The sequence below is a fragment of the Gigantopelta aegis genome, chromosome 6 (assembly GCF_016097555.1).
Source record: "Gigantopelta aegis isolate Gae_Host chromosome 6, Gae_host_genome, whole genome shotgun sequence".
Taxonomy (NCBI): Eukaryota; Metazoa; Mollusca; class Gastropoda; order Neomphalida; family Peltospiridae; genus Gigantopelta; species Gigantopelta aegis.
In genome coordinates this window covers 5,421,769-5,447,210 of record NC_054704.1, presented here as the reverse complement: position 1 = coordinate 5,447,210, position 25,442 = coordinate 5,421,769, and the positions used below count along the sequence as shown (strand labels likewise).

General features: G+C 37.9%; 1 protein-coding gene across 1 annotated transcript in view; it reads right to left on the bottom strand.

Moving 5' to 3' along the window:
* Positions 1-25,442, bottom strand: part of LOC121373933 (laminin subunit alpha-like) — a 127,571-nt gene that overhangs the window by 46,983 nt on the left and 55,146 nt on the right. Inside the window, exons 31-51 of the mRNA XM_041500760.1 lie at positions 25,189-25,329; positions 24,478-24,630; positions 22,022-22,126; positions 21,482-21,565; positions 21,056-21,177; positions 19,639-19,747; positions 18,374-18,487; positions 17,592-17,710; positions 16,984-17,070; positions 16,181-16,392; positions 15,575-15,675; positions 14,428-14,608; positions 13,397-13,534; positions 12,425-12,576; positions 11,587-11,694; positions 10,640-10,751; positions 9,967-10,137; positions 6,486-6,682; positions 5,690-5,806; positions 4,891-5,048; positions 1,615-1,753 (exon numbers count right to left, since the gene is read on the bottom strand). Coding sequence (XP_041356694.1) covers positions 1,615-1,753; positions 4,891-5,048; positions 5,690-5,806; positions 6,486-6,682; positions 9,967-10,137; positions 10,640-10,751; positions 11,587-11,694; positions 12,425-12,576; positions 13,397-13,534; positions 14,428-14,608; positions 15,575-15,675; positions 16,181-16,392; positions 16,984-17,070; positions 17,592-17,710; positions 18,374-18,487; positions 19,639-19,747; positions 21,056-21,177; positions 21,482-21,565; positions 22,022-22,126; positions 24,478-24,630; positions 25,189-25,329 — 2,820 coding nt within the window. The remainder of the gene's footprint in view (positions 1-1,614; positions 1,754-4,890; positions 5,049-5,689; positions 5,807-6,485; positions 6,683-9,966; positions 10,138-10,639; positions 10,752-11,586; positions 11,695-12,424; positions 12,577-13,396; positions 13,535-14,427; positions 14,609-15,574; positions 15,676-16,180; positions 16,393-16,983; positions 17,071-17,591; positions 17,711-18,373; positions 18,488-19,638; positions 19,748-21,055; positions 21,178-21,481; positions 21,566-22,021; positions 22,127-24,477; positions 24,631-25,188; positions 25,330-25,442) is intronic.

Here is a 25,442-nt window from a genome sequence, read left to right as displayed (position 1 = left end):
ACTAAAGCTAATGTCGGCCTGCACTAATATAACTTTTTATTTGACAAAATGTTTGTTTTGTTTAACAACACCACTACAGCATATTAATTTCTTATTCACAAGCTATTTGACATCAAACTTCAGTAATGTAACAGAGTCTTAGAGAGGAAACCTGATACATTTTTCACTGGCTATTTGACATCAAACTTTGGTAATGTAACATATAGTCTTAGAGTGGAAACCTGATACATTATTCACTGGCTATTTGACATCAAACTTTGGTAATGTAACATATAGTCTTAGAGTGGAAACCTGATACATTTTTCACTGGCTATTTGACATCAAACTTTGGTAATGTAACAGAGTCTTAGAGTGGAAACCTGATACATTTTTCACTGGCTATTTGACATCAAACTTTGGTAATGTAACATATAGTCTTAGAGTGGAAACCTGATACATTTTTCACTGGCTATTTGACATCAAACTTTGGTAATGTAACATATAGTCTTAGAGTGGAAACCTGATACATTTTTCACTGGCTATTTGACATCAAACTTTGGTAATGTAACATATAGTCTTAGAGAGGAAACCTGATACAATTTTCACTGGCTATTTGACATCAAACTTTGGTAATGTAACAGAGTCTTAGAGAGGAAACCTGATACATTATTCTCTGGCTATTTGACATCAAACTTTGGTAATGTAACATATAGTCTTAGAGTGGAAACCTGATACAATTTTCCCTGGCTATTTGACATCAAACTTTGGTAATGTAACAGAGTCTTAGAGTGGAAACCTGATACATTATTCACTGGCTATTTGACATCAAACTTTGGTAATGTAACAGAGTCTTAGAGTGGAAACCTGATACATTATTCACTGGCTATTTGACATCAAACTTTGGTAATGTAACATAGAGTCTTAGAGTGGAAACCTGATACATTTTTCACTGGCTATTTGACATCAAACTTTGGTAATGTAACATAGAGTCTTAGAGTGGAAACCTGATACATTTTTCCATCAGTAGCAAGGGATCTTTTATCCCACAGACAAGATAACACATACCACCGCCTTTGATATGTTATGGTACACTGGCTGGAACAAGAAATAGCTCATGGGCCCACCGATGAGGATCAATCCCAGACAGAGCATGTATAAAGCGAGCACTTTACCAATGGGCTACATCCCACGTCCTTTTATTGGACAAATGGCATAAGCCTGACAGCAGCTAAACAAGTTGTAACACCTGTGAACTGACTGTTCACTCTGAAAAGGTCACTTAGACATGAAATGGCACTGGATTATCAGATCTAGTAACAGAGACCTTCACAAACCACAGTCAGTACAGACTTAGCTTAATCACAATGTGTGGCTACTTTAACATCACAAGTACAAAATAAGTAGTCAGGAAAGTAGAGAAATGCAAATACAGTTGAATCCTCTTGGCTCGAACCCGGTTGGTGCTTGAGAAAGTGTTTGCCCACCAGGTAGTTCGAACAAACATTCGACCAACAACGTGCAAGTGTACATTTTTTGGTTCGAGCATTGCCAGATATTCGACTCTTCAGAGTTCGACCCAATGAGATTCTACTGTATTAAAATAAAAAATAAATTTTTACATAAACATAAACATACCTTGTTAAGGGCATCTTCGGCTTCACTGAGCGCCATCTTGGAGGCATTGTAGGCTTTGTCAATAGCATCATCAATATCTCGATACGAGTTGGCGGCGGTCAGCGCATTCGACGCAACTTCCCGTGTGTCCATGTATAGACTGGAACATGAAGAAAATATGACAGAATTTCAATGTGGTGTCACTGGGTTGTTTTAATTATGATTCGATAGGGTGTTTTTTACACCATTACATTTCATTAAATATATATTTTATGCAAAAAAAACTTACACAAACAAGTTTTATTTATAATTTAAACATATTACAGCCAAAGTGGCCTTTTAAGACAAGTGGTTGCTTAATGCAGGTTAGTAATCTAATTAGATTTGGGAGAATGAAAACATGGCTTCTTAACACAGGTGGCTGCATAACAAAGGTGGCTGCTAGAGCAGGTTTCACTGTATATACGTTAATTCATTGTGCATGGAACAATCTTTATTTTTCAAAATAGCATCTACAAAGATCATGTTAATATTGTTTTCACACACTTAAATTTTACTGGAGCAAAGAAAAAAGATGTCTGAACCATGACAGCAAAGGAGAAAGAATGAAGTTACAGTCACATGACCAGAGCAGGAGGCAGAGGACTCACTGGAAGATTTTAGCCATCTCATTGACTGTTGTGATGATAGGACCAGACTACCATCACTAGGGAAATATGCCTTTGTTTGGGGTTAGGTGAAGTACATGGCTGTTAACAAAAGTAAAATGTTGTGACTGAAATTTCAAGGTAATGTTTTATATGACAATTATAGTCCACTTTAAACATGTATTTCTCCCATCCCACACCATGTTAATTGTTTTTTTTTTTATTGGACAAAAACATTACTTTGATGGGTCCTGCAGTGAACCTATATTAATGGAAATAGCAGTGGCGTAGGCAGGATTTTGTATTGGGGGGGGGGGGGGGGGGGGCACTTTTGTAGTGGGATATGACACAGGAACCTTTTTAAAGTTATTAATAAGCAAAAAGGTAAAAATTTCCTGGAATTGGGGGGGGGGGGGGGGGGGGGCATGTCCCCCCGGACTACGCCACTGGGAAATAGTCCTAATAGACTGACATTTGCTGGGGTGTTCTTTCATAAGCTACGGCCCTAATACGGGCATTTTTTTAAAGTTTGCATTATTACCTGATATTATTTATTTACGCTTGACCGCTAGCTGATGGACGGCAAATCAAATATTCAAATACATTTACATCGGGTGGCCCTTGTGTTATTGCAAATTCATTATGGGAGGGGGAGGGGGTCGTTAAAAATTGAGGTAAAAGCCAATGTCTGATACTGCATTACGCTAATGTTGAATAGTCCTTTGTTGATCTTTGTGTCGTTTAACAATACGTAACGCAAAATCTTGCAGTTTTAATACCCCTCTCCCCTTGTAACGTTTTGTGACCGTGTCATATTTTACTTTGGGGTCTTTAGTAATACATATATGTTAAAATAAAATGGCAATGACTGGTTGCATTTTACTTTATGAATTAACATTACGTTGCACAATAACCAACCCCCCCCCCCCCCCCCCCCCCCAAATTACGTTTTGTCACATCCCATAATTCCCACACTCCTTAGTGCATGTTGCGTAGTTCTCGAATGATCCCATTATTCAATCGTAAATAAAAAAGAAGTAACATACCGCTGGTCGGTAAATGTTATATTTGACCGGATCAACTTTATTAAGTTTCAATATCTATAATACGCAATCTAATAATCTCCCAGCAGAACTATTACATTGTAACATTGTAACAGCGTTCAAACTCGCACGTGCTGTTCATCATATGATGTGACATCGGGTACAGCCATTACTTCAAAGGGAGTGAGTAGCACATTTAAATTAAAGGTGGGGTTTTTTCACTTAATTTACAACTACTGTAGTAACGTTTTTTGTTGGTTTTTTAATTACAAAAACCATACCAAAAATGATTTGAAAAAAAAATAAAAATACATAAAATATTTGAAAAAAAAGTACGAAACATATGTACACACCTTTTTACAAAATAAGATCGTCTGCTTAAAATAGCACAGCAAATGATAGTGCAGGGTGCACATTAAAGGGACATACCCTAGTTTTCAAAAACTAAGGCATATTTTTGACTATTATGGCCGTTTTTGATAACTGAAATCACATTTTACTTACGTTTTATGGTTTAGATTATCAATTTCCGTACATTCGAAGTGTTTTTGGTCATCCTGGTGTTTTTAATATCACAAAATGCATTTCTCATATTTTCAAAAACGCACGTGCGTCTGAGAAGTAACAATTATAGAGTCGAGTTTTAGTCTATGTTTAGAGGGTATTTTACCATTTCAAAGTCACAGACTCATGTTTCACTCAATTGTAACTTTATCCAAATGAGTTACAGGTTTGTAGATTAACTAAACTTAGTGTTAATTTTCACGGGTTGAAGCTACGGTCTGTCCCTTTAAGTCAATACTTTACTTTCTACGTCCGTTCGGACTATGTAAATAGCGGATTGGACGTGTTGCGATAGATCCCAAATATGTGTTAACGCAGATGGATGAATTAAAACAAAAAGTTGTATTCTTCTACCAAAACTGTATTATATCAGACAATGTAGGCATTATTACTAAAAACTACGACACAACAGACTGTATCAAAACAGGATAAAACTAATTTGCATATCCAGGTCAGACTTGTTCGTCACGTGTACGTAATCGATCGGAAAACCAAAACGAAACTTGTTCGATGTCAGGTTTTTTTTTTAATATACAATTGGCTCAATTTTAAAACATTTTTATGAGTTCAAGTATCCGCGATAAGAGCAACTTTGGGAATCTTTATTGGGAAACTGTTGGGTCGTAATTGGGAAAAGGTTTGATATTGGATTGGGAATTTACGTTAGGGGAACGGGGCCGTTCATCGGCCACAAAATGTATGGTAGATTATACCCATCCGATAGGTACCTAAAGGGGGGTCAGTGGAGCAAAGAAAACGGCCGAAGTGATCGGGTTGACATTACGAAAACCGAAAATGGCCGAAGTGATTCTCATTTAAAAAACCCAAAAAGACTGAAAAAATTATTTCCACTATTTCTCTGACGACGGAAACCGTCTCACGACGGACAGTTAACAGCCATGGAAGTAGAAAAGAAATATTTGATTCTTTAAAAAATTTTTTAAAAATTCAGCTCATTACTGAGCTGGGCCTCGTTTTATAAAATGCACTTAAGGTGATCTTAGTGCCAAGATTGCTTCTAAGAACGGAGGCGTGTTGTTTACCTGTCAAGGTCGTGAGCCTGCTCACTGAGCATGGCCGCGTGGTGAAGGCTCTCGTTGACTAGCGAGTCCGTGCCGTTCAGTCTCGCGCTCAGGTCACCAACAAACACGCTGAGCGCAGTCGATGCCTTGTCCAGTCGAGACGACACGCGACCCAGCTCCTGAAAACAAGTTAAATAACAAGGTCACGGTCAAGAGATTTAACATGCACATTCAGAACAAGCTGTTGTAATGCATGCCTGTCATGGGTGCAAATGTTGACTTATACTAAATCTTCCATCCAGGAGAGTTCTAAAATTCTTTTATCATTTCACAGTGACACAAGATATGGTGAGACAAACTGTTGCCAACAGGGAATAAACACAGTTACTGGTGTTGAAAATGATACATCAAGAGATGTCAAATGTGATATTAGAGAAAGATGTTCTTAGCCTAACAGTTATCGCTTTCATTCCTTTTAACTATACTGATATACTGACATCCTCAAGAAACATTACAAGGCTTGAAACTGTGTTATAGGAAACCAACAGACGGTATGGTGGGATATGAAAGTATCATGAAGTTCAACATCTAAACATCACAATGCATTTCTTGATACATTCTAAGTGTTCGTAAAGTGGTTTCTAAATTGGTTCTTTTTTATTAGTAACGATATTTATCATATATTATTAGAATTTTATGTATGTAAAGTTTCTTTTGGACATGAGTATAGTTATTCTGGAAGTTGTAACACAGGCCGAGTTTGATTAGAGGTTTTGTCCAAAGACAGTGGTTCCAGATCGTGTGTGTGTAGTGAACTCACAAAGAACGCCTCTGTACAGCTGTCAAGGGCCATCCTGGCGTTGTCCAGCAACTCACGAGCCATGTCCAGCAGTGAAATCGTGTCTTCCTCATTCATCGCTATACTCTTCAGATTTTTCTAAAGGATACAACAAAATATTTCATACACCAATGGAGCAATATTTGAGACATGAGCACAAAAGGGTCTGCCATGGATAACGTCTCCTAATAGCAGATGAGCCTTATGAACAGTCAATACTACCAAGCTATTTTTTGTGTCCAAGAAACATTAATCATGCTAAATAAACCTAAAAATAATGCCATACTATCTCTTTAAAAAAGTATTCTGCATTGTCCCTGTAATGGGATTATGTCCAATGATCTCATATTATTCAGAAGAAAAAAACTAAATTTCAAGTACTCATGCAATTTGACTGTTTTTCAGCATATCCTATCCTATCACATTCATTTAACATTTGGCATAAAAACCAGTCTAGAGAGTGACTGTAAATGCTCACCTTGTATGACAACAAGGTATCTAATGTCACTAGTGTTATCTTATGGACAACGCTGAACTACAGAGATAAAACTACTTTAGCACAGACACACGTTATTAAAAATCACTGCTCAGCTGATGAAGATTATAAAACCACTTAGTGGTAAACCACTATAACCTACATCCAATACTTCTAGTGTGGCGGATTTAACTTAGGAAGAACATTAAACAATACTCAGATAAACAGCAGTGACTTACATCCAAGACTTCTAGAGTGACTGACTTAACTTAAACAACACTCAGATAAACAGCTGTGACTTACATCCAAGACTTCCAGAGTGACTGCTTTGAGCCGACTGACGATATCAAAGGCGTCTTGAGCATTACGTAGGGAGAAGCGGCTGCTGTTCTGCAGGTCGTAAAACCTTGTCCCAATGTCGGTCACTGTCTCACCCTTCTCCTTCGTTTTGTCCAGCTGAGCCTGGACCTCGCCTAGCAACACCTTCACCGCGTCCAGGGCTGGGATAAAAAAAACCCACAAGGATTGACTGTTATGTGCATCATGAAAAGTAGGTCACAGTGACCTAGTAATAGTATTCGACACACCGCCATTCCAAGTTGTCCCTGAATGTGAGGTTTGATGGATCTGTATGCAAGATATGGCACGGACAAGAAAAAGTTAACAGACGGACGTATGAAAGGACACACGGATGGGCAGACAACACCATACCATAATATGACCCATCATAGACAGGCGTACAGAAACCCACTATTGATAAGACATGTACCAGCCTTGGTGGTGTACTGGTTAAACCATCCGACTTGAGACTAGTGGGTGCAGGGTTTGCATCCTCGAACTCGATCCAACCCAGAGAGAGGTTTAATGATTAGTGGGGTGATCTAAATGCCATTACACCAACTTTAACACTATCTATTAACCCTTGTTAGCTGAAATAACTCAGGTGTCGGAACACGATTGAGTGTTTCAACATTAATTGGATATAAGCATGAAAATGTAGTCAAAAATGAAATGAAATGAGTAAGACATTCATGACTGAATGATTTTATCAAACGAAGTCAGCACCTCTTGAAACACAAAGCCTGGGGAGGTACAGACTGTTGAATCATCCAATGTTACAGCACAACATAATCCACTAGCCTTAATCACAGATGGAAATTACAGTACACCTTAATCCACTAATCTTAATCAATTGCTGTACACCATAATCCACTAGCCTTAATTACAGATGGAAATTACAGTACACCATAATCCACTAGCCTTAATCACAGATGGAAATTACAGTACACCATAATCCACTAGCCTTAATCAATTACAGTACACCATAATCCACTAGCCTTAATCAATTACAGTACACCATAATCCACTAGCCTTAATCAATTACAGTACACCATAATCCACTAGCCTTAATCAATTACAGTACACCATAATCCACTAGCCTTAATCACAGATGGAAATTACAGTACACCATAACCACTAGCCTTAATCACAGATGGAAATTACAGTACACCATAACCACTAGCCTTAATCACAGATGGAAATTACAGTACACCATAACCACTAGCCTTAATCACAGATGGAAATTACAGTACACCATAACCACTAGCCTTAATCACAGATGGAAATTACAGTACACCATAACCACTAGCCTTAATCACAGATGGAAATTACAGTACACCATAATCCACTAGCCTTAATCACAGATGGAAATTACAGTACACCATAATCCACTAGCCTTAATCAATTACAGTACACCATAATCCACTAGCCTTAATCACAGATGGAAATTACAGTACACCATAATCCACTAGCCTTAATCACAGATGGAAATTACAGTACACCTTAATCCACTAGCCTTAATCAATTACAGTACACCATAATCCACTAGCCTTAATCAAAGAAAGAAGTGTTTTATTTAACGACGCACTCAACACATTTTATTTACGGTTATATGGCATCAGACATATGGTTAAGGACCACACAGATTTTTTTAGAGGAAACCCACTGTCGCCACATAGGCTACTCTTTTACGACAGGCAGCAAGGGATCTTTTATTTGCGCTTCCCACAGGCAGGATAGCACAAACCATGGCCTTTGTTGAACCAGTTATGGATTACTGGTCGGTGCAAGTGGTTTACACCTACCCATTGAGCCTTGCGGAGCACTCACTCAGGGTTTGGAGTCGGTATCTGGATTAAAAAATCCATGCCTCGACTGGTATCCGAACCCAGTACCTACCAGCCTGTAGACCGATGGCCTAACCACTATGCCACGGAGGCCGGTTAGAGCCTTAATCAATTACAGTACACCATAATCCACTAGCCTTAATCAATTACAGTACACCATAATCCACTAGCCTTAATCAATTACAGTACACCATAATCCACTAGCCTTAATCACAGATGGAAATTACAGTACATCATAACCACTAGCCTTAATCACAGATGGAAATTACAGCACACCATAATCCACTAGCCTTAATCACAGATGGAAATTACAGTACACCATAATCCACTAGCCTTAATCAATTACAGTACACCATAATCCACTAGCCTTAATCACAGATGGAAATTACAGTACACCATAATCCACTAGCCTTAATCACAGATGGAAATTACAGTACACCATAATCCACTAGCCTTAATCAATTACAGTACACCATAATCCACTAGCCTTAATCAATTACAGTACACCATAATCCACTAGCCTTAATCAATTACAGTACTCCATAATCCACTAGCCTTAATCACAGATGGAAATTATAGTACACCATAACCACTAGCCTTAATCACAGATGGAAATTACAGCAAACCATAATCCACTAGCCTTAATCACAGATGGAAATTACAGCAAACCATAATCCACTAACCTTAATCACAGATGGAAATTACAGTACACCATAATCCACTTGCCTTAATCAATTACAGTACACCATAATCCACTAGCCTTAATCAATTACAGCACACCATAATCCACTAGCCTTAATCACAGATGGAAATTACAGCACACCATAATCCACTAGCCTTAATCACAGATGGAAATTACAGCACACCATAATCCACTAGCCTTAATCACAGATGGAAATTACAGCACACCATAATCCACTAGCCTTAATCACAGATGGAAATTTCTGTACACCATAATCCACTAGCCTTAATCACAGATGGAAATTACAGTACACCATAATCCACTAGCCTTAATCACAGATGGAAATTACAGTACACAAAGAACATGGAAAGTTTCAAAGTGTCTTCAAAAGTCTCGGGTTCCAGTGAATGTTTCATCAACAAAAACAAATACAGGAACAGTTTTGGGCTATTGATAAACTCCAGAATTGTAGAAAAAAATGGATTATTTTCAAATCTATTAAACAAGTGGGTTAACAATTTGCGTATTGTCTAAGCTTTCTCAAGTAATACTCTGATAACATAGGTTAGTACAGCCCTTATAATTTTTGAGAAACAGAAACAAACATTTTGAAAAACAAAAATATAAAGTTAATGCTAGTGTGATCATTGACAACCCGGATCAAGAAATGGTAGGTGTGTGGCACAGACAGCCACAAGAGACAAGCACCTGCTGTGGTTGGAGAGACAAGGACTGGGATGTTGAGGTGGACAGAGAAAGATAGTTGAAGAAGGTAAAAGATAGGAATAGTTGCCAGATTAGTAAGAAATGAGATGGAATTCTAAGAAGAGAAGGAAAGGGGACAGTGGGATGAATTAAATAAATAAATAAAACTAAATAAATAAATAAATAACATAAAATAAAAAAGCTAGCCTACCTTTGATGGCCTCCTCGTGTTCAGTCTTGCTGCTCTCGTTTGCACTTGTGAAGTTGCGTGCGACGATTTCGTCAAGGATTCTCTCAGCCTCCGAGATGTAGGTGTCGATGTTGGTGACGTGAATCCTCTCGAGAATCCTTCTGAGGACCGTGTTCACGTACTCCACAGCACCTGCAACATTCAGCAAATATCAGGGGCAGAGTTCACTGTGAAAATATTCTCAACCATGGGATGAGTTAATCATAAATAACACATTCTCAATCATGGTGGATGTGCTTACAGAAAATGTTTTTAACCAATGTTTAATCAGTGACCCAACCAGTGCCCAAAAAATGGTATATCAAAGGCTGTGGTATATGCTGTCCTGCTTGTAGGAAAATGCTAATGGAAATATGTATTAGATTTCCTCTAAGACTGTGTAAACAATTACCAAATGCTTGACATCCAATAGCCAAGGATTATTAATCAATGTGATCTAGTGGTATCATTAAACAAAACAAACTTTAACTTTAGTCAGTGGCTGTTAGGTGTAGAACAAGTAGTAACTGTCCAATAGAGCACCATTATAACTAGGGGGTGGGGGGGGGGGGAGGGAGATATATACCTCTCATTTAGATTCCCCAGCAAAGTTTAACCAGATATAAAATCTAGGTCAGATTTTAACGTAACTCACTGTTAGCATCGGCCGCTCTCATACGGACATCTCTCTCAGTAGTCAGCGCTTCGTCTCGGATGTCCAGAACATCATCGGCCACTGCGGCTGCCGTCACTTCTGCCTGCTTGGCCTATAACACACACAGTGAAATCTTAGAGACTGGTCTACCACAGACACAGTTAATAATGAACACTAAACTATTTACAGATGATCATCTTGGATGAAATTAAATCAGTGGATAAAATAACTCTATGGACTGTGTTACCATAGGCATATAGGTTCCCATTTTTGGGTGGGGCAGGCTGATTTTGCCCAAATTAAATGAAAATGCCAAATCTGGATAACGACAGCTATATAGAGTTCCAAATGAATGACTACACATTTTTACATCGATTACAACTAATACTGTAGTAGAATGATGGAAATGTGTGGTCAGGCTAGCTCATTTTGCTCAAACATCTCCATAACTTTTGTCTGAGTGTGAAGATTTGCTCCAATACTCGAGGGCCTTTAGAAGACTGTTTACACTCAGCCTACTTAAATACAGTTTGTATACTATTAAAAATACTTGACAGATTATTTACTGAAGTTGGAGACCCTAGTTTCAACCAGTGATAATGGTCAGAGCTGTAATACATTTGCATAAAGTTACAACAGAGTACAAATAAAGCATGTCACATTGAAATGGAAAAATACCCTTAAGAAATAGACTAGCTCGTCTCCATAACCTTCACTTCTCAGAGACACGTGCATTTTTAAAATATGAAAAATGTATTTTATGATATTAGAAACACTAGGATAACAAAAAAAACACTTCAGATGTATGGAAATGGTTCATCTCAACAATAATTCTAAGGGATGTCTGATTTCAATTTTCAAAAACAGCTGTAATTATTAAAAATAAGCCAGTGTTTTAAAACTAGACAGTCCGTCTCTTTCAGAGAGTAATGAATAAAGGTCCGTACCCTGTCGAGAGCTCGTTGGGCCGTGTCTGCCAGTTTGGCGATCTCGTCCGTGTCATACGGGGGCTGTGTCACTGTTTCCTCATCTCGGTGTAAACTCTCAACGTACGGCTGTCGGCGGAAGAAATGGTTTACAAAGATTAAATACGATATTGTTTCATTTGTAAAATAATGACACATTCAGAAGAATAAAGCATCTCCATTAAAAGGAAAACATCACGACAGACAAGGACTGTGGACATTTGTATGTAACAGAACTAAAATAAAACTACTAGATAAATTTCATCCTAAAAAACATCGAGGAATGCTATCCAAGTACTCATAAGCAGTAGAATATTTTGTATTGATTTTGAGGAAGAAAATATGTTTTAATGTTACAATATTATCACGTTAAGTTGATTGAAACCAGTACCCTGAAGTGTCAGATGGTCTGGTTGATCCGAGTTAGTTTTTAAGACTGTAGACTATTTTGTATTGATTTTCAGGATGAAACCATTTGATAATATTACAGTATTCTTCACAGTATTATCATGTAAAGGTGGTTGAAATGCATACCCTGAGGTGTGAGATGATCTGGTTGATCCGAGTTAGTTTTTAAGACTGTAGACTATTTTGTATTGATTTTGAGGAAGAAACCATTTTATAACATTACAGTATTCTTCACAGTATTATCATGTAAAGGTGGTTGAAATGCATACCCTGAGGTGTGAGATGATCTGGTTGATCCGAGTTAGTTTTTAAGACTGCAGACTATTTTGTATTGATTTTGAGGAAGAAACCATTTGATAATATTACAGTATTCTTCACAGTATTATCATATAACGGTGGCTGAAATGCATACCCTGAGGTGTGAGACGGTGTGGTTGATCTGAGCCAGTTTCTGGAAGGCGGCCACTCCGACCGACACACTGGCGAGCTGACGACGCGTCACGGTCACGTTCCGGTCCATCACATCCAGGTCGTCCAGCAGAATGTTCACGCACTCGTCACATTCTACAAGTCAGAAAATCAGATTAAACTTAATGTTGAACTAATAAACATAAACCGATAACTTATACTATCAGTATCAGCTTTCAAAAACCTTTATAACAATTACAATACTTGGTTTAACATTATCAAATGAAACAACAGAACATAGAAAGCAAGTCTTGAAATAATTTTCAACATGGCTCCCTGTTTAATGGCAAATACAAATTTGATTATATCTTATCTTTGGTTCTTACACTGAATAAGCCATAAAGATTTGAGGTCATTCTGTGTGGTTTATGTATACACCAGGCAGTATCAGGCAAACTAACATGGCTTCTATTCATCCCTGTGTCCTGACACTCGTAAGTGTATGAAACAGGAGGGTGAGAGTGGGGTGCTGGAGAAAATCCTCAAATTCAGGCAAAACCGATAGAGATATTCGGGCAAAATGTGCTAATATGATACTTTTTTTTATGTATTTCTATCATTCTACCCAGGTCACAATTAGTTGTAATCCATGTAAAAATGAGTAGTGATTCGTTTACAACCCTAAATAGCTGTTTGGTAGTAATGCTAATATGAATAAATGTTGTTATCCAGATTCGTGCATTTTCGTTTAATTCAGGCAAAAACCAGTCTGCCCTGCCTACAAAAATGAGAGCCTGTACGCCTATGCTGATATTTTGTCAAATCCAAACAATTTTGCTCCGAACACATATTGTGAAGATTGTTTCGAGCAATTCTGTATGTTGTAATAGATCTCTTCTTCTCTACATTTTAAACGATACTCAAATTTACCTGGACCTAAAAAAGGTAAATATCTATTAAAAAAACATTCACGCACCTCGACACCCTCTGTCTGGCACGAGGACCCAGCGAGGCAGACACTTGTCACACATCCGCCCTGTGACGCCTGGATAACATTGACACCGACCGCTCTCAGGGTCACACGTGATCGCACCGTCAGACAGACAGTCACATTCTGAAATAAAGAAAAGATCACTCATATCAATAATAAGACATTATAAGATCAAGTAACTTAAAGTTTAATATGCCATATAGGTTTATTTTTTTGTTACAATACTTACTTTTTAAATACTTTTCTTACACACCCATTGGTGAGAACATCATGCGTTATTTTTTATAACACGTGGCTGTTTATACATGTACGTGTGTTAACAATTTCAAGACATACGACTGGCTGCTCCCAGGTGATGACCAGGTCTCCACTGCCATAGATCCAATGAAAAAAACTACACAATGGAATTGTTTACCTTGTGATTACCTTATAGTTAACCTGACAATCATGTGTCTGTGACATGTAAGCAACGGCTGTAAATAACTTTTAGTCAAAAAAGATGTTAAAATTTGCTTAAAACTTGAGGGTATGTAAGTAATAGAATAATACATTCATATCTGTTAGATACCATTTATCTCACAACTCATTGTTTAAAAACTTATCAAACTCGCTTTTACTCGTTAGATACATTTTAAAACAACTTGTGAGATAAATGGTATCTAACAGCCACTCATATATTATTCTTTATGTAACAATAACAAATTCATCAAAACAAAAGAGTGGGTTGTAGGCAAAGGAATTATGTACAAAGACAAACTAAACGACTCAAATGAATATTAATACTTTTGGTTTGAATTGTTTGAAACTTAGTGAAGAGTATTATCGAGTACTTCAATAGTGGTAAATTCCAACCTGGATGTAGATACACTAAAAACTATCAACAATTAATTGTGTACCCATGTATTATCAAACATATTGCACTGTATGAATATAAGACAATGTTAGTGGTGTGTAGAGGCACAGTGATGCCCGAGTGGTGTATTCGTTTTCATGATACCCATGTCAATGTATCTTACTCTGACATCCTTGTGGTCCGTAATTCCAGTAGCCATTTTCACACTGGTCACACTTCTGACCAACAACCCCGGGCTGACACGTGCACTGACCCGTGCGAAGGTCACACTGAGGGTCAACAGAGGCCGCTCCGCAGTCACATGTTATACAACCAGTGCAGTATTCATAACCATAGGTGTACGGCTGAAATAGAAATAGAAATAATGGATACAGTGTAATCATTAAATTTCCATTACATTATTACAATTTAACATCATCCCATTGGCCCAACCATAGCAACATGAGTTTGTTCATTTCTTGATGAACGTAAAAATAACAACTTTTGTCAGGCTACATCATATCTGATGACGTCACTTTATATTGGTAATTTATCTTATTGTTTAAGAACCAAAGAAAAATTCAAAATAAAATATGAACTTCTAGTGTTATTATTAGTAAGTATGTTTAAAATTTTACTATAAGTATTGTCTGTTATTTCTTTATGTTCATCTGAACAAAACAAATCATCCACAAACTTATGTGAGGACACCTTCACTGATTCACACAGCTTATGAACATAGAAACATGACATTAACAACAAATTAGTTTGTTAACTACTTTAAACACTTAACACAAAAATAAAAATAGCGATGAGTTCTAATATCAATAAATGTCAAATTAAATCAGATATTTTCAACAAATTATTTTCTAAATTATAATTAAAAGCATAGATGTCTCTATAATACAGTGAATTGAAGAGAAAATAAAAAATAAACATTACAACATCATAAATCTAATCCTTTGCAATATATTACAATGTCATGTATTAACATTTTATATTTATTAAATACAGTAATTCAAATCTTCTGTGTTATAGTCTATAATAATTATGGAAAGGAAATGGTTTATTTAACAACGCACTCAACACATTTTATTTATGGTAATATGGCGTCAGACATATGATTAAGGACCACATAGATATTGAAGGAGGAAACCCACTGTCGCCACTTCATGGACTATTCTTTTCGATTAGCAGCAAGGGATCTTTTATATGCACCATCCCATAGACAGGATAGCACATACCACAGCCTTTGATGTACCAGTCATGGTGCACTGGCTGGTGCGAGAAATATAATAATTATGGAATGAAAAGAGTATAGAGTGACTTACCGCACACCTATCACAGTCCGGTCCTATGATGTTTGGTTTACACATGCACACACCGTTGACATTCTCACACCTGTCTGATCCACAGCGAGAACACGTACAGGCTGAAATTAATAATAACACTGGCTACACAAGCACGTCCAGATTTACACAATCCAGTCAACTAAATATAGATCTCCAGCTGGAAGGAGCAAAACAATCCAGGTAAATACTCTCATAAAAATCATATTGGAATAAAATTGATCACAAGTTATTCCTAAGCAATGATATTTTTAGGAATTGTAAAGTGTTTGGTAAAAATATTTCCCAACATTTTACTTACATACCAAATGAAAATCAGCATTAATATCAGGAAATTTTAAATTAAAATACAAAACAATTATAATATAAAATTATATACTATCCATGACAGTTATATTTTAGATATGTTTATACAGGAATTATAATTGTTACACATGAGATACAGGGGATAATATAGATGTTATATAGGAGACATATCACTTTGATATGATATAGGTAGAAGACATATAATTTTGATATGACATAAGAAGTTGTAATTCAGGTATGTAATACAGGAGTTTCAACCGAGACATGCTGTAGACCACTCACGAGAACAATCCTTGTTTCGAATAGCGTCACCGAACCACCAGTCCTTGCAGAGTCCACAGTCGGAGCCAGCCGTGTTGTTCAGACAGATCAGACACTGACCGGTCATCCGGTCACAGCTTCCGGGGTCGTTCACGTTGATGTTACCACTACAGCCGCACGGTCGGCAGTAGTCGTTCAGCCGCGATGGATCGCCATAGTGACCAGGGGCACACCTAAAAAAAATAGTCACTTATATATTTAATACAGGAATTATGGCACAGGGGTCAAATTTGTTTTTTTGGGGGGAGGGGGTGACACGGAAACTGTTGCCTTCAGTTTAATAATAAAAATTAGGGCACCAAGGTAAAACCGGTTGTAAGCTTGTTCGGTTACAAGAAACTGATATATGAGAGTTTTGCAAATAGTTTTGCCAAACCATAAATTGTTTTGAAATTTTTTATTATTTTCTGCAATGAAGGACACTATTTAATATGGGGTGTATGGAAATGGGGTGGTGACAAACTAGGCAGGGCACCGTGGCAACTTGCTGTTGCCACATACACTACTCATACTGAATAATATAGACAGAGACCTTAATAAACGGCTTTGTGATTAGGGGTGCAATCTGTAATCTTTAATAAAGTAGAAACATTTGCAGGCACTGTATCAAACAAAGCAATATGCAGACTGCCCGCCTATATTCACAATCCTTAGTTACATTTGTCGTATTGACTTGCTTGCTTCATATGCACTACCACACTTACTGTAAGTAGCTACACACACATTCTCCTCAATGACTAGTTATTTCAGCAGTTTGTACTCACGCCTCACAATTCGGACCGTAGTAGCCTGGCTTGCATTCACAAAATGTCCTTCGACCATCCTCCGAGACAATACAGGAAGTCGCAAAGCTTGAAACATAAACAAGTCACAAGTTTAATATTTATACAGTGTACTTTCATATTCATTAAGTAATCTTTGTTTTATTTAAAAATCTGACTTAAATAATACTAAAAGACCTTACAAAAATAAATCTAAACGTTTTATTTAACGCAAGACATATTTTTAAAAACCTTAACCTTTGTTGTCTGTGAACATAACAGTAGCGGATCCAGGGGTCCGGACCCCCCCCCCACCCCCCTTTTGAAAACCGCCCATAACCTTTAAGGAGAAACGTGATTATATTAACTGTTCTAAATGCTTAAATAATAAAAATATCATATTTGGAGCCACCTTTCAGATTTGGACTCCCTCTTCAGAAATCCTGCATCAGCCCCTGCATAATAATTCCTAATACATCTGAGTTGAAGTGTTTTGATAATTCAAATTCTATGAAGCATTATACAAAGTGTCTACTGTAAATGAAAGCACTTGTACACTACACAGTAAACAATGAACAATCATTGTATAAACTAATATACTGGCTGCTTACTTGTTGGATGGGACAGGAAGAGGACAAGCACAGATTGAGCAGCCACCAGTGGTTGTGTCACCATAGTAACCAGCCAGACATTTCTCACAATGGGTACCAGTCGTGTTGTCTTTGCAGTTCTACAAAAGAGAAATCTTAATTTCACACTTCTCATGTAAACACTCACCAGACATTCCCGTGTTTACACACCAGACATTCCCGTGTTTACACACCAGACATTCCCATGTTTACACACCAGACATTCCCGTCTTTACACACCAGACATTCCCATGTTCACACACCAGACATTCCCGTGTTTACACACCAGACATTCCCGTGTTTACACACCAGACATTCCTGTTTTTACACACCAGACATTCCCGTGTTTACACACCAGACATTCCTGTGTTCATGCACCAGACATTCCTCTGTGAACACTGAAATATACCTGTAAACACTCACCAGACATTCCTGTGTTCACTCAGACATTTCCTTGTGAACACTCACTACATCTTCCCCTGTGAAAACTCATCAAAACATTGCCATGAACACTCACTAGACATTCCATTGTGAACACTTATGACAATTCTCACAAGACATTCCCCAATGTCCACTTACCACATTCCTCTGTGAACACTCAGACATTCCCCTGCAAACAGTCACCAGACATTCCTATGTGAACACTCAAATATCCCTGTGAACACTCACTAGACCTCCCCCTGTGAACACTCAAACACTCCTGTGGATACTCACCAGACATTCCCCTATGAACACTCACCAAACCTTCCCCTGTGAACACTCACCAGACATTCTCCAGTGACTGGATCACAGCTGTCAGCATGGTTGTTACACTCACAGGGAACACAGATGCCCAAGTACGGTGTGGTGTGAGAGCGATAATACCCGAGAGCACACTCCTGTGAGAATAACAAATACGTAGACTCAAAACCAAAATCTCAATTTCCAAATATTTAAACATTTTAATATAAAAGTGCTAAATATCACGTTTTTAAAAATGCACAGGTTTTCTCTATAAACATACAGATGTAAATAAGTTACCATATCCAACTCTTAAGCCGAAATGGTGTAATAAGGAAAGAAAATATATTTCTTTGACACATCTCAGTGCATGTTTATTTTAATTTGGGGTTTTTTTCATAAAAAAATCTCCACGACGGGTTGTCTGAATACAGATTGATATTTTACTGTCCGAGAGATATGTGAACACCCCCTTCTCTAGCAGTACCTCATACCTCACAAGACGTTCCATTGTAGTTGGGTGGGTACAGATTAATATTTTACTGTCCGAGAGATATGTGGACATCCCATTCTCTAGCAATACCTTGTAACTCACAAGACATTTCCTTGTAGTTGGGTGGGTACAGATTGATATTTTACTGTCCGAGAGATATGTGGACATCCCGTTCTCTAGCAATAGCTTGTAACTCACAAGACATTCCCTTGTAGTTGGGTGAATACAGATTGATATTTTACTGTCCGAGAGATATGTGGACACTCAGTTCTCTAGCAGTACCTCATACCTCACAAGACGTTCCATTGTAGTTGGGTGGGTACAGATTAATATTTTACTGTCCGAGAGATATGTGGACAACCCGTTCTCTAGCAATACCTTGTAACTCACAAGACATTCCCTTGTAGTTGGGTGGGTACAGATTGATATTTTACTGTCCGAGAGATATGTGGACATCCCGTTCTCTAGCAATACCTTGTAACTCACAAGACATTCCCTTGTAGTTGGGTGGGTACAGATTGTTATTTTACTGTCCAAGAGATATGTGGACATCCCGTTCTCTAGCAGTACTCCGTACTGTCCGAGAGATTTGTGGACACTCAGTTCTCTAGCAGTACCTCATACCTCACAAGACGTTCCCTAGTAGTTGGGTGGATACAGATTGATATTTTACTGTCCGAAAGATATGTGGACACTCAGTTCTCTAGCAGTACCTCGTACCTCACAAGACGTTCCCTAGTAGTTGGGTGGATACAGATTGATATTTTACTGTCCGAGAGATATGTGGACACTCAGTTCTCTAGCAGTACCTCGTACCTCACAAGACGTTCCCTTGTAGTTGGGTGGACACTGACACTGTTCTACATCTAGAGCTGCATCGCCCAGCCCAGCCTCAGTCGCTTTCTCCAGTGAAACATCAGTCAGTCTACAAACAACAGTTCATCACAATAGTAAAACAGGTGTCCCGATATTTTTTGCCATTAATAGAGGAACATCTGACAATTTTGAACTAAATTTGTCACACTAATGTATAAAAATACAAAATTATGAAACTTCTGCTATGAGCACTAAATTGACTTCATTTATCGGAATATAATATCAAGTACTGATGTGCAAAACTTGAATGTTGATGCATATTAATGCTGTATGAAACAAATTATAAAACTCTCACTAAGAAGGCAAATCTGGCTTCTATCAGTGTGTAATATGAAGCATTGATGTTCAAAATGCAAAGTATAAAATTCCAAAACTATTACTACCAAATTACAAACCAGTCTATCTGAGCATAATGTAAAGCATGGATGTTCAAAATTCTAAATGATGTAATTACCACTAGAAATTATGTGGCTTTATCTATTTGAGTATACTATGAAGCATGGATGTGCAAAATGCAAAATAGCACAACTACCACTACAAACATGAACCTGGCTTCATCTATGAGGGTGTAGTAGGAAGCACGGATGTGCAAAACACATAATTATGAATCTACCACTACAAACACGAACCTGGCTTCATCTATGAGGGTGTAGTAGGAAGCACGGATGTGCAAAATACATAATTATGAATCTACCACTACAAACACGAACCTGGCTTCATCTATGAGGGTGTAGTAGGAAGCACGGATGTGCAAAACACATAATTATGAATCTACCACTACAAACACGAACCTGGCTTCATCTATGAGGGTGTAGTAGGAAGCACGGATGTGCAAAACACATAATTATGAATCTACCACTACAAACACGAACCTGGCTTCATCTATGAGGGTGTAGTAGGAAGCACGGATGTGCAAAACACATAATTATGAATCTACCACTACAAACACGAACCTGGCTTCATCTATGATGGTGTAGTAGGAAGCACGGATGTGCAAAATACATAATTATGAATCTACCACTACAAACACGAACCTGGCTTCATCTATGAGGGTGTAGTAGGAAGCACGGATGTGCAAAATACATAATTATGAATCTACCACTACAAACACGAACCTGGCTTCATCTATGAGGCTGTAGTAGGAAGCACGGATGTGCAAAATACATAATTATGAATCTACCACTACAAACACGAACCTGGCTTCATCTATGAGGGTGTAGTAGGAAGCACGGATGTGCAAAATACATAATTATGAATCTACCACTACAAACACGAACCTGGATCTTCTATGAGGGTGTAGTAGGAAGCACGGATGTGCAAAATACATAATTATGAATCTACCACTACAAACACGAACCTGGCTTCATCTATGAGGGTGTAGTATGAAGCACGGATATGCAAGGCCTGTAGGTTGATAAGGATCATCATGAACAGTTCTCGGCTAACCTCGTCACTGCTCAGCTGGTGCACAAAGTTATACTGAAAATTTTAATATATATTGTAAAAACAAAATAATAATTCTACATTACATTTGTAAATGAAAAATAACTTTCAGCTATGCTACTACATACAATCAAGTGCTAATCTTAGTTTGTGATGTAAAGTCAAATACATGTCATCATATATGAACAATGGTCAAGTCAAGGACACTTTCAAACCTACTATTATGAGCTGATTATTTCATTACCAAGATTGAAATCATCATTGCTTTGCTCAGCTATCTATCATTTCACATATTTTAATAATAAAACTTTTAACCGTGATAAAGCTATTTGAACCATACCTCGTAAAGTTCCAGGACTTGAGCTGAATGAGCGTTTGCCACAGGTTGTTCAACATTGTTGTGAACTATTGTCATGTTGTTACCCTGAAACACAATTCTCCTGTAGTAACTTTATCTGCACTCTAAACTAAAACAATACAAATATCAAAATATATTATTCTATATTTTTGTCATTATTGTTGAAATTATGGGTTCTCATTAACAAAGCAAATATTATTTGGCAAAAAAGTGTGCATAATGTTTTAATTTGATTAAAATTTGTCTGACCATTAATACAGGATATAAATTCTGTTTAGCTGCAGTTCTTGACAGACTTTACTTAAATGGTGGAACATTGCAACAAGTTAAATAAGAGTTCTGTATTTACATCAAAAAAACATAATATCACATCACTTGGCCAAATAAATAATGAAACTTTTTTCTTTTTTTTAAATCTCATTTCTGAACTGTAAGCAAGGCAGAATGCCAAGTACTATGTAATATATTTATGGTCAATATAATGTTGGATTTTAATAGAGCCAAGTTCTGTAAAATACTCACAGTCAGTATAACGTCAGGTTTGATGAGACCCTCTGATCTGTCTGGGTTCTCACGGGGCAGTGTGTACAGCACAGAGTACGAGAGCTTTCCTCCATATGACTTGATCTGAGAACACATTCAATGTGATGAAAGTAAGTACACACGGCAATTCAAGGAGAAAGTATGTACTAAAACAAAGAAGTTAATTCTCATAGAAAACAAATTATTTTATCAACTCAGAAAAAATACTCGAGGGTTTATGTTAATTTGATATTCACATTACAGTAAAAAAAATTAAAGTTAAGTGACTCTTATCATATTTCAATTTTTTTTAACCCAAATTAACACTCATATTCTGAAAGGTTGCCCACACAAATTTCACTTGGATTTGACCATCACCATGTCATCTTCATTTACCAGTAACTATTACACCATTGAACATGCATTTAACACAGCATTTACTTCTTGTATTTTGTTTTGGTCACACAGAAAAACCCAAAATACATCTGACCCTAGTATTTAAACTAAAAACACCATTACTTAACCTTCTGACTACAGCAGGCGAGTTATCTCACCCGACATCACTCCAGTCGACATACTGTACACTGTATACAGTGCATTCCCCAATTCATATTTCCCACTGTTTTACACACGACATACACCGGAAGCGATTTATTAACAAGAAACAAAAGACAACTTAGGTTTTCGGCAAGTAATTTCGCTTGACAACAATGGCGGCACGTCGCGGTCACTTTCAGGGATCGATAGCCGATTGTGACAGCAAAAATCACCAAATACGACATACACCGGAAGCGATTTATTAACAAGAAACAAAAGACAACTTAGGTTTTCGGCAAGTAATTTCGCTTGACAACAATGGCGGCACGTCGCGGTCACTTTCAGGGATCGATAGCCGATTGTGACAGCAAAAATCACCAAATATTGGGATATGAATCGTAGTTCGTTTTTTTCTGGTCAGAAAAACCACTGTTATTGGGAATAATGAACATAAATACTGGACAGCTGGCCACAAATGCCCGTAAGTAAACACAACTTCTTATTTTTTTGCATAATTTTAATCAACAATAGTGGTGTGGTGGCCTTTAGCCACAGGTTTGTGTGATGTGTCTAGTGCTATAGTAAAGAGTAACTGGCTTATAAATATACCTATAGCTTTCAGCTATAGCCACCGGATAACCTGCCATGGTGAAAAAGTGGGCAGAAGTCCCACCCTTCCGGTACATAACCTCTCCACAGACAAGACTCCTCCAGTGCCCCCTGCACACACAGCTTGGCACACTATGAAACTGGGCCTTTGCAGACCCAGGCCAGACTGAGGGGGGCGGGGGGGGGGGGGGGGATCTCAGAGCAGCTGGAGCCCCAGAGGTGCAGTGTGCATGACCCATCGGTCTATGGATAAGCTCTGGCACTCACTAATCCAGCCCCAGCTATGGGAAACTAGCACGTTCGGACAGAGGATGCAAGTCACGAAAGACAATCTGTCTAGGAGAAGGAAAACTCTGAAAATAAACCCAGATAGACAGCATTCGACAGTCATGGTTGACAAGCTGTCTATGAGAAGGAAAACTCAGATGTAACACCCGCGGAGACAGACCCGGTCAGCTAACAGCAAGCAACATGTCAAGAACTCCTTCGAAGAAGGAATGTGCTGACTGTAGTATACAGTAAGGGGACCTCCTTGAAGAAACCGTGCACATACGCACTTACCCATTATTGCCATGCAAACAGATATCAGAAGATATGTTGCTCACCCTGCTCTCCACTAGACAGGGACAGAGCCGGGCCCGAAGCCTCGAAGGGGCCCACCTACAGCTATTGGTGGAAAAAACTCTACAAATGATGGAAATGGGAGCAAAAGTGACTATAGTTGACCAAAGTCCAAAACTCCAGATGCTCCACTCATCATTAGAATGAGGACTGGCCACTGTCGCCTGCTCTCCCACCTCTATAGACTCAGACTTGCCCACATTGATGAATGTCCCTGTGGTACAGATACCCAAACGCCTGAATACATTCTTCAGTCTTGTCCATTATATAGCACCCTGAGACAAGAAACCTGGCCGTATTCGGTGGACCTAAAAGAGAAACTTTGGGGACCAACGTTGTCCCTTTGACGGACAGCAGACTTCCTGGTGAGAACAGGACTGGAAGTCTGAGCATAGCCTTGGGAACGCAGAAGAAGAAGAAGAATCAACAATAACTGATCTAAAATAACATAAAAATTTGAAAAATACACGAAAATAATAGTTACCGATTCAAATATGAACTTTATTTTATGTATTTATAAAACATTTAAGGAAATAGATGTGAGTAAAAATTATAAACTAGTACCCACTCAAAAATTAATCCAGTAGTCTAAAGGTTAAACCAATCTTGACAAGCCAGTCATGATTCAGTTTGCACAACAGTGTACAATACTGTTTGCATGAGTGGAGTGAATGCTGCACTTGACGAACCTTGTTTCCGAGGAAAGAGCTCGGTGCCACCCAGTACATGGCCGCCTGTGGATCAGCAATGTTGTCCTTGGCCCTCACAGCGATCGTTCTTCCTGCGTCAATCACCGCACCGTCAACCGTGTTCGTTATCTCCCAGTCAGCCATGTCGCTTATCTGTAATATATAGTATATATACCTAAAGAATAATTTTTCTAAGATGTTTTAAAATTTTGAGTAGGTAGCACTTTGTCATATGAAGTGAAATAAATCAAAGCACAATCACAAACTGATAATTATAATTTGTAAAAATCTTCAATATTAAAACAAAGAAAAAAAATACATCGCAAGGCAATATAAAAAAAAAAAAATACCACCATATGACTGTGTATTATGATATATATTCATTTTATCATATGACTGTATATTTTGATACAATATTGTATAATACATAAATTCACAGTGCTATATTATATCACTAATTATAAATGAACTATGAGAATTTATATAGATCCATGGATATGAGTTGAATAATATATTCCATTCTGTTCAGTGAAATTTTCACATTTTGTTAGATATTAAAATTTTTAACACAATAAATATTTGTAACAACCTATGACATAATATCTACGTACAGTTTTATTTGGTTAAATGCTATTTTCTACTTCGTTCTATCGACTCCAAAACCAGAAATGAAAACTCCTAACACTGTTCCCTAGACGGCCGACATCATACCTTATCCCAGAAGAGTGCGGAGCTGTCGCACCTGGAGGTGGTCCCGAAGCAGAAACACTTGGTGCAGCCTTTGGGGTTCTCCCGGTCCAGATAGAACATGTCTGCCGCACAGTTGTCACAGCCTGAGCCAGTGACGTGATCCTGCAAGGAAATTACACAATAACATGTCTGCCGCACAGTTGTCACAGCCTGAGCCAGTGACGTGATCCTGCAACGAAATTACACAATAACATGTCTGCCGCACAGCTGTCACA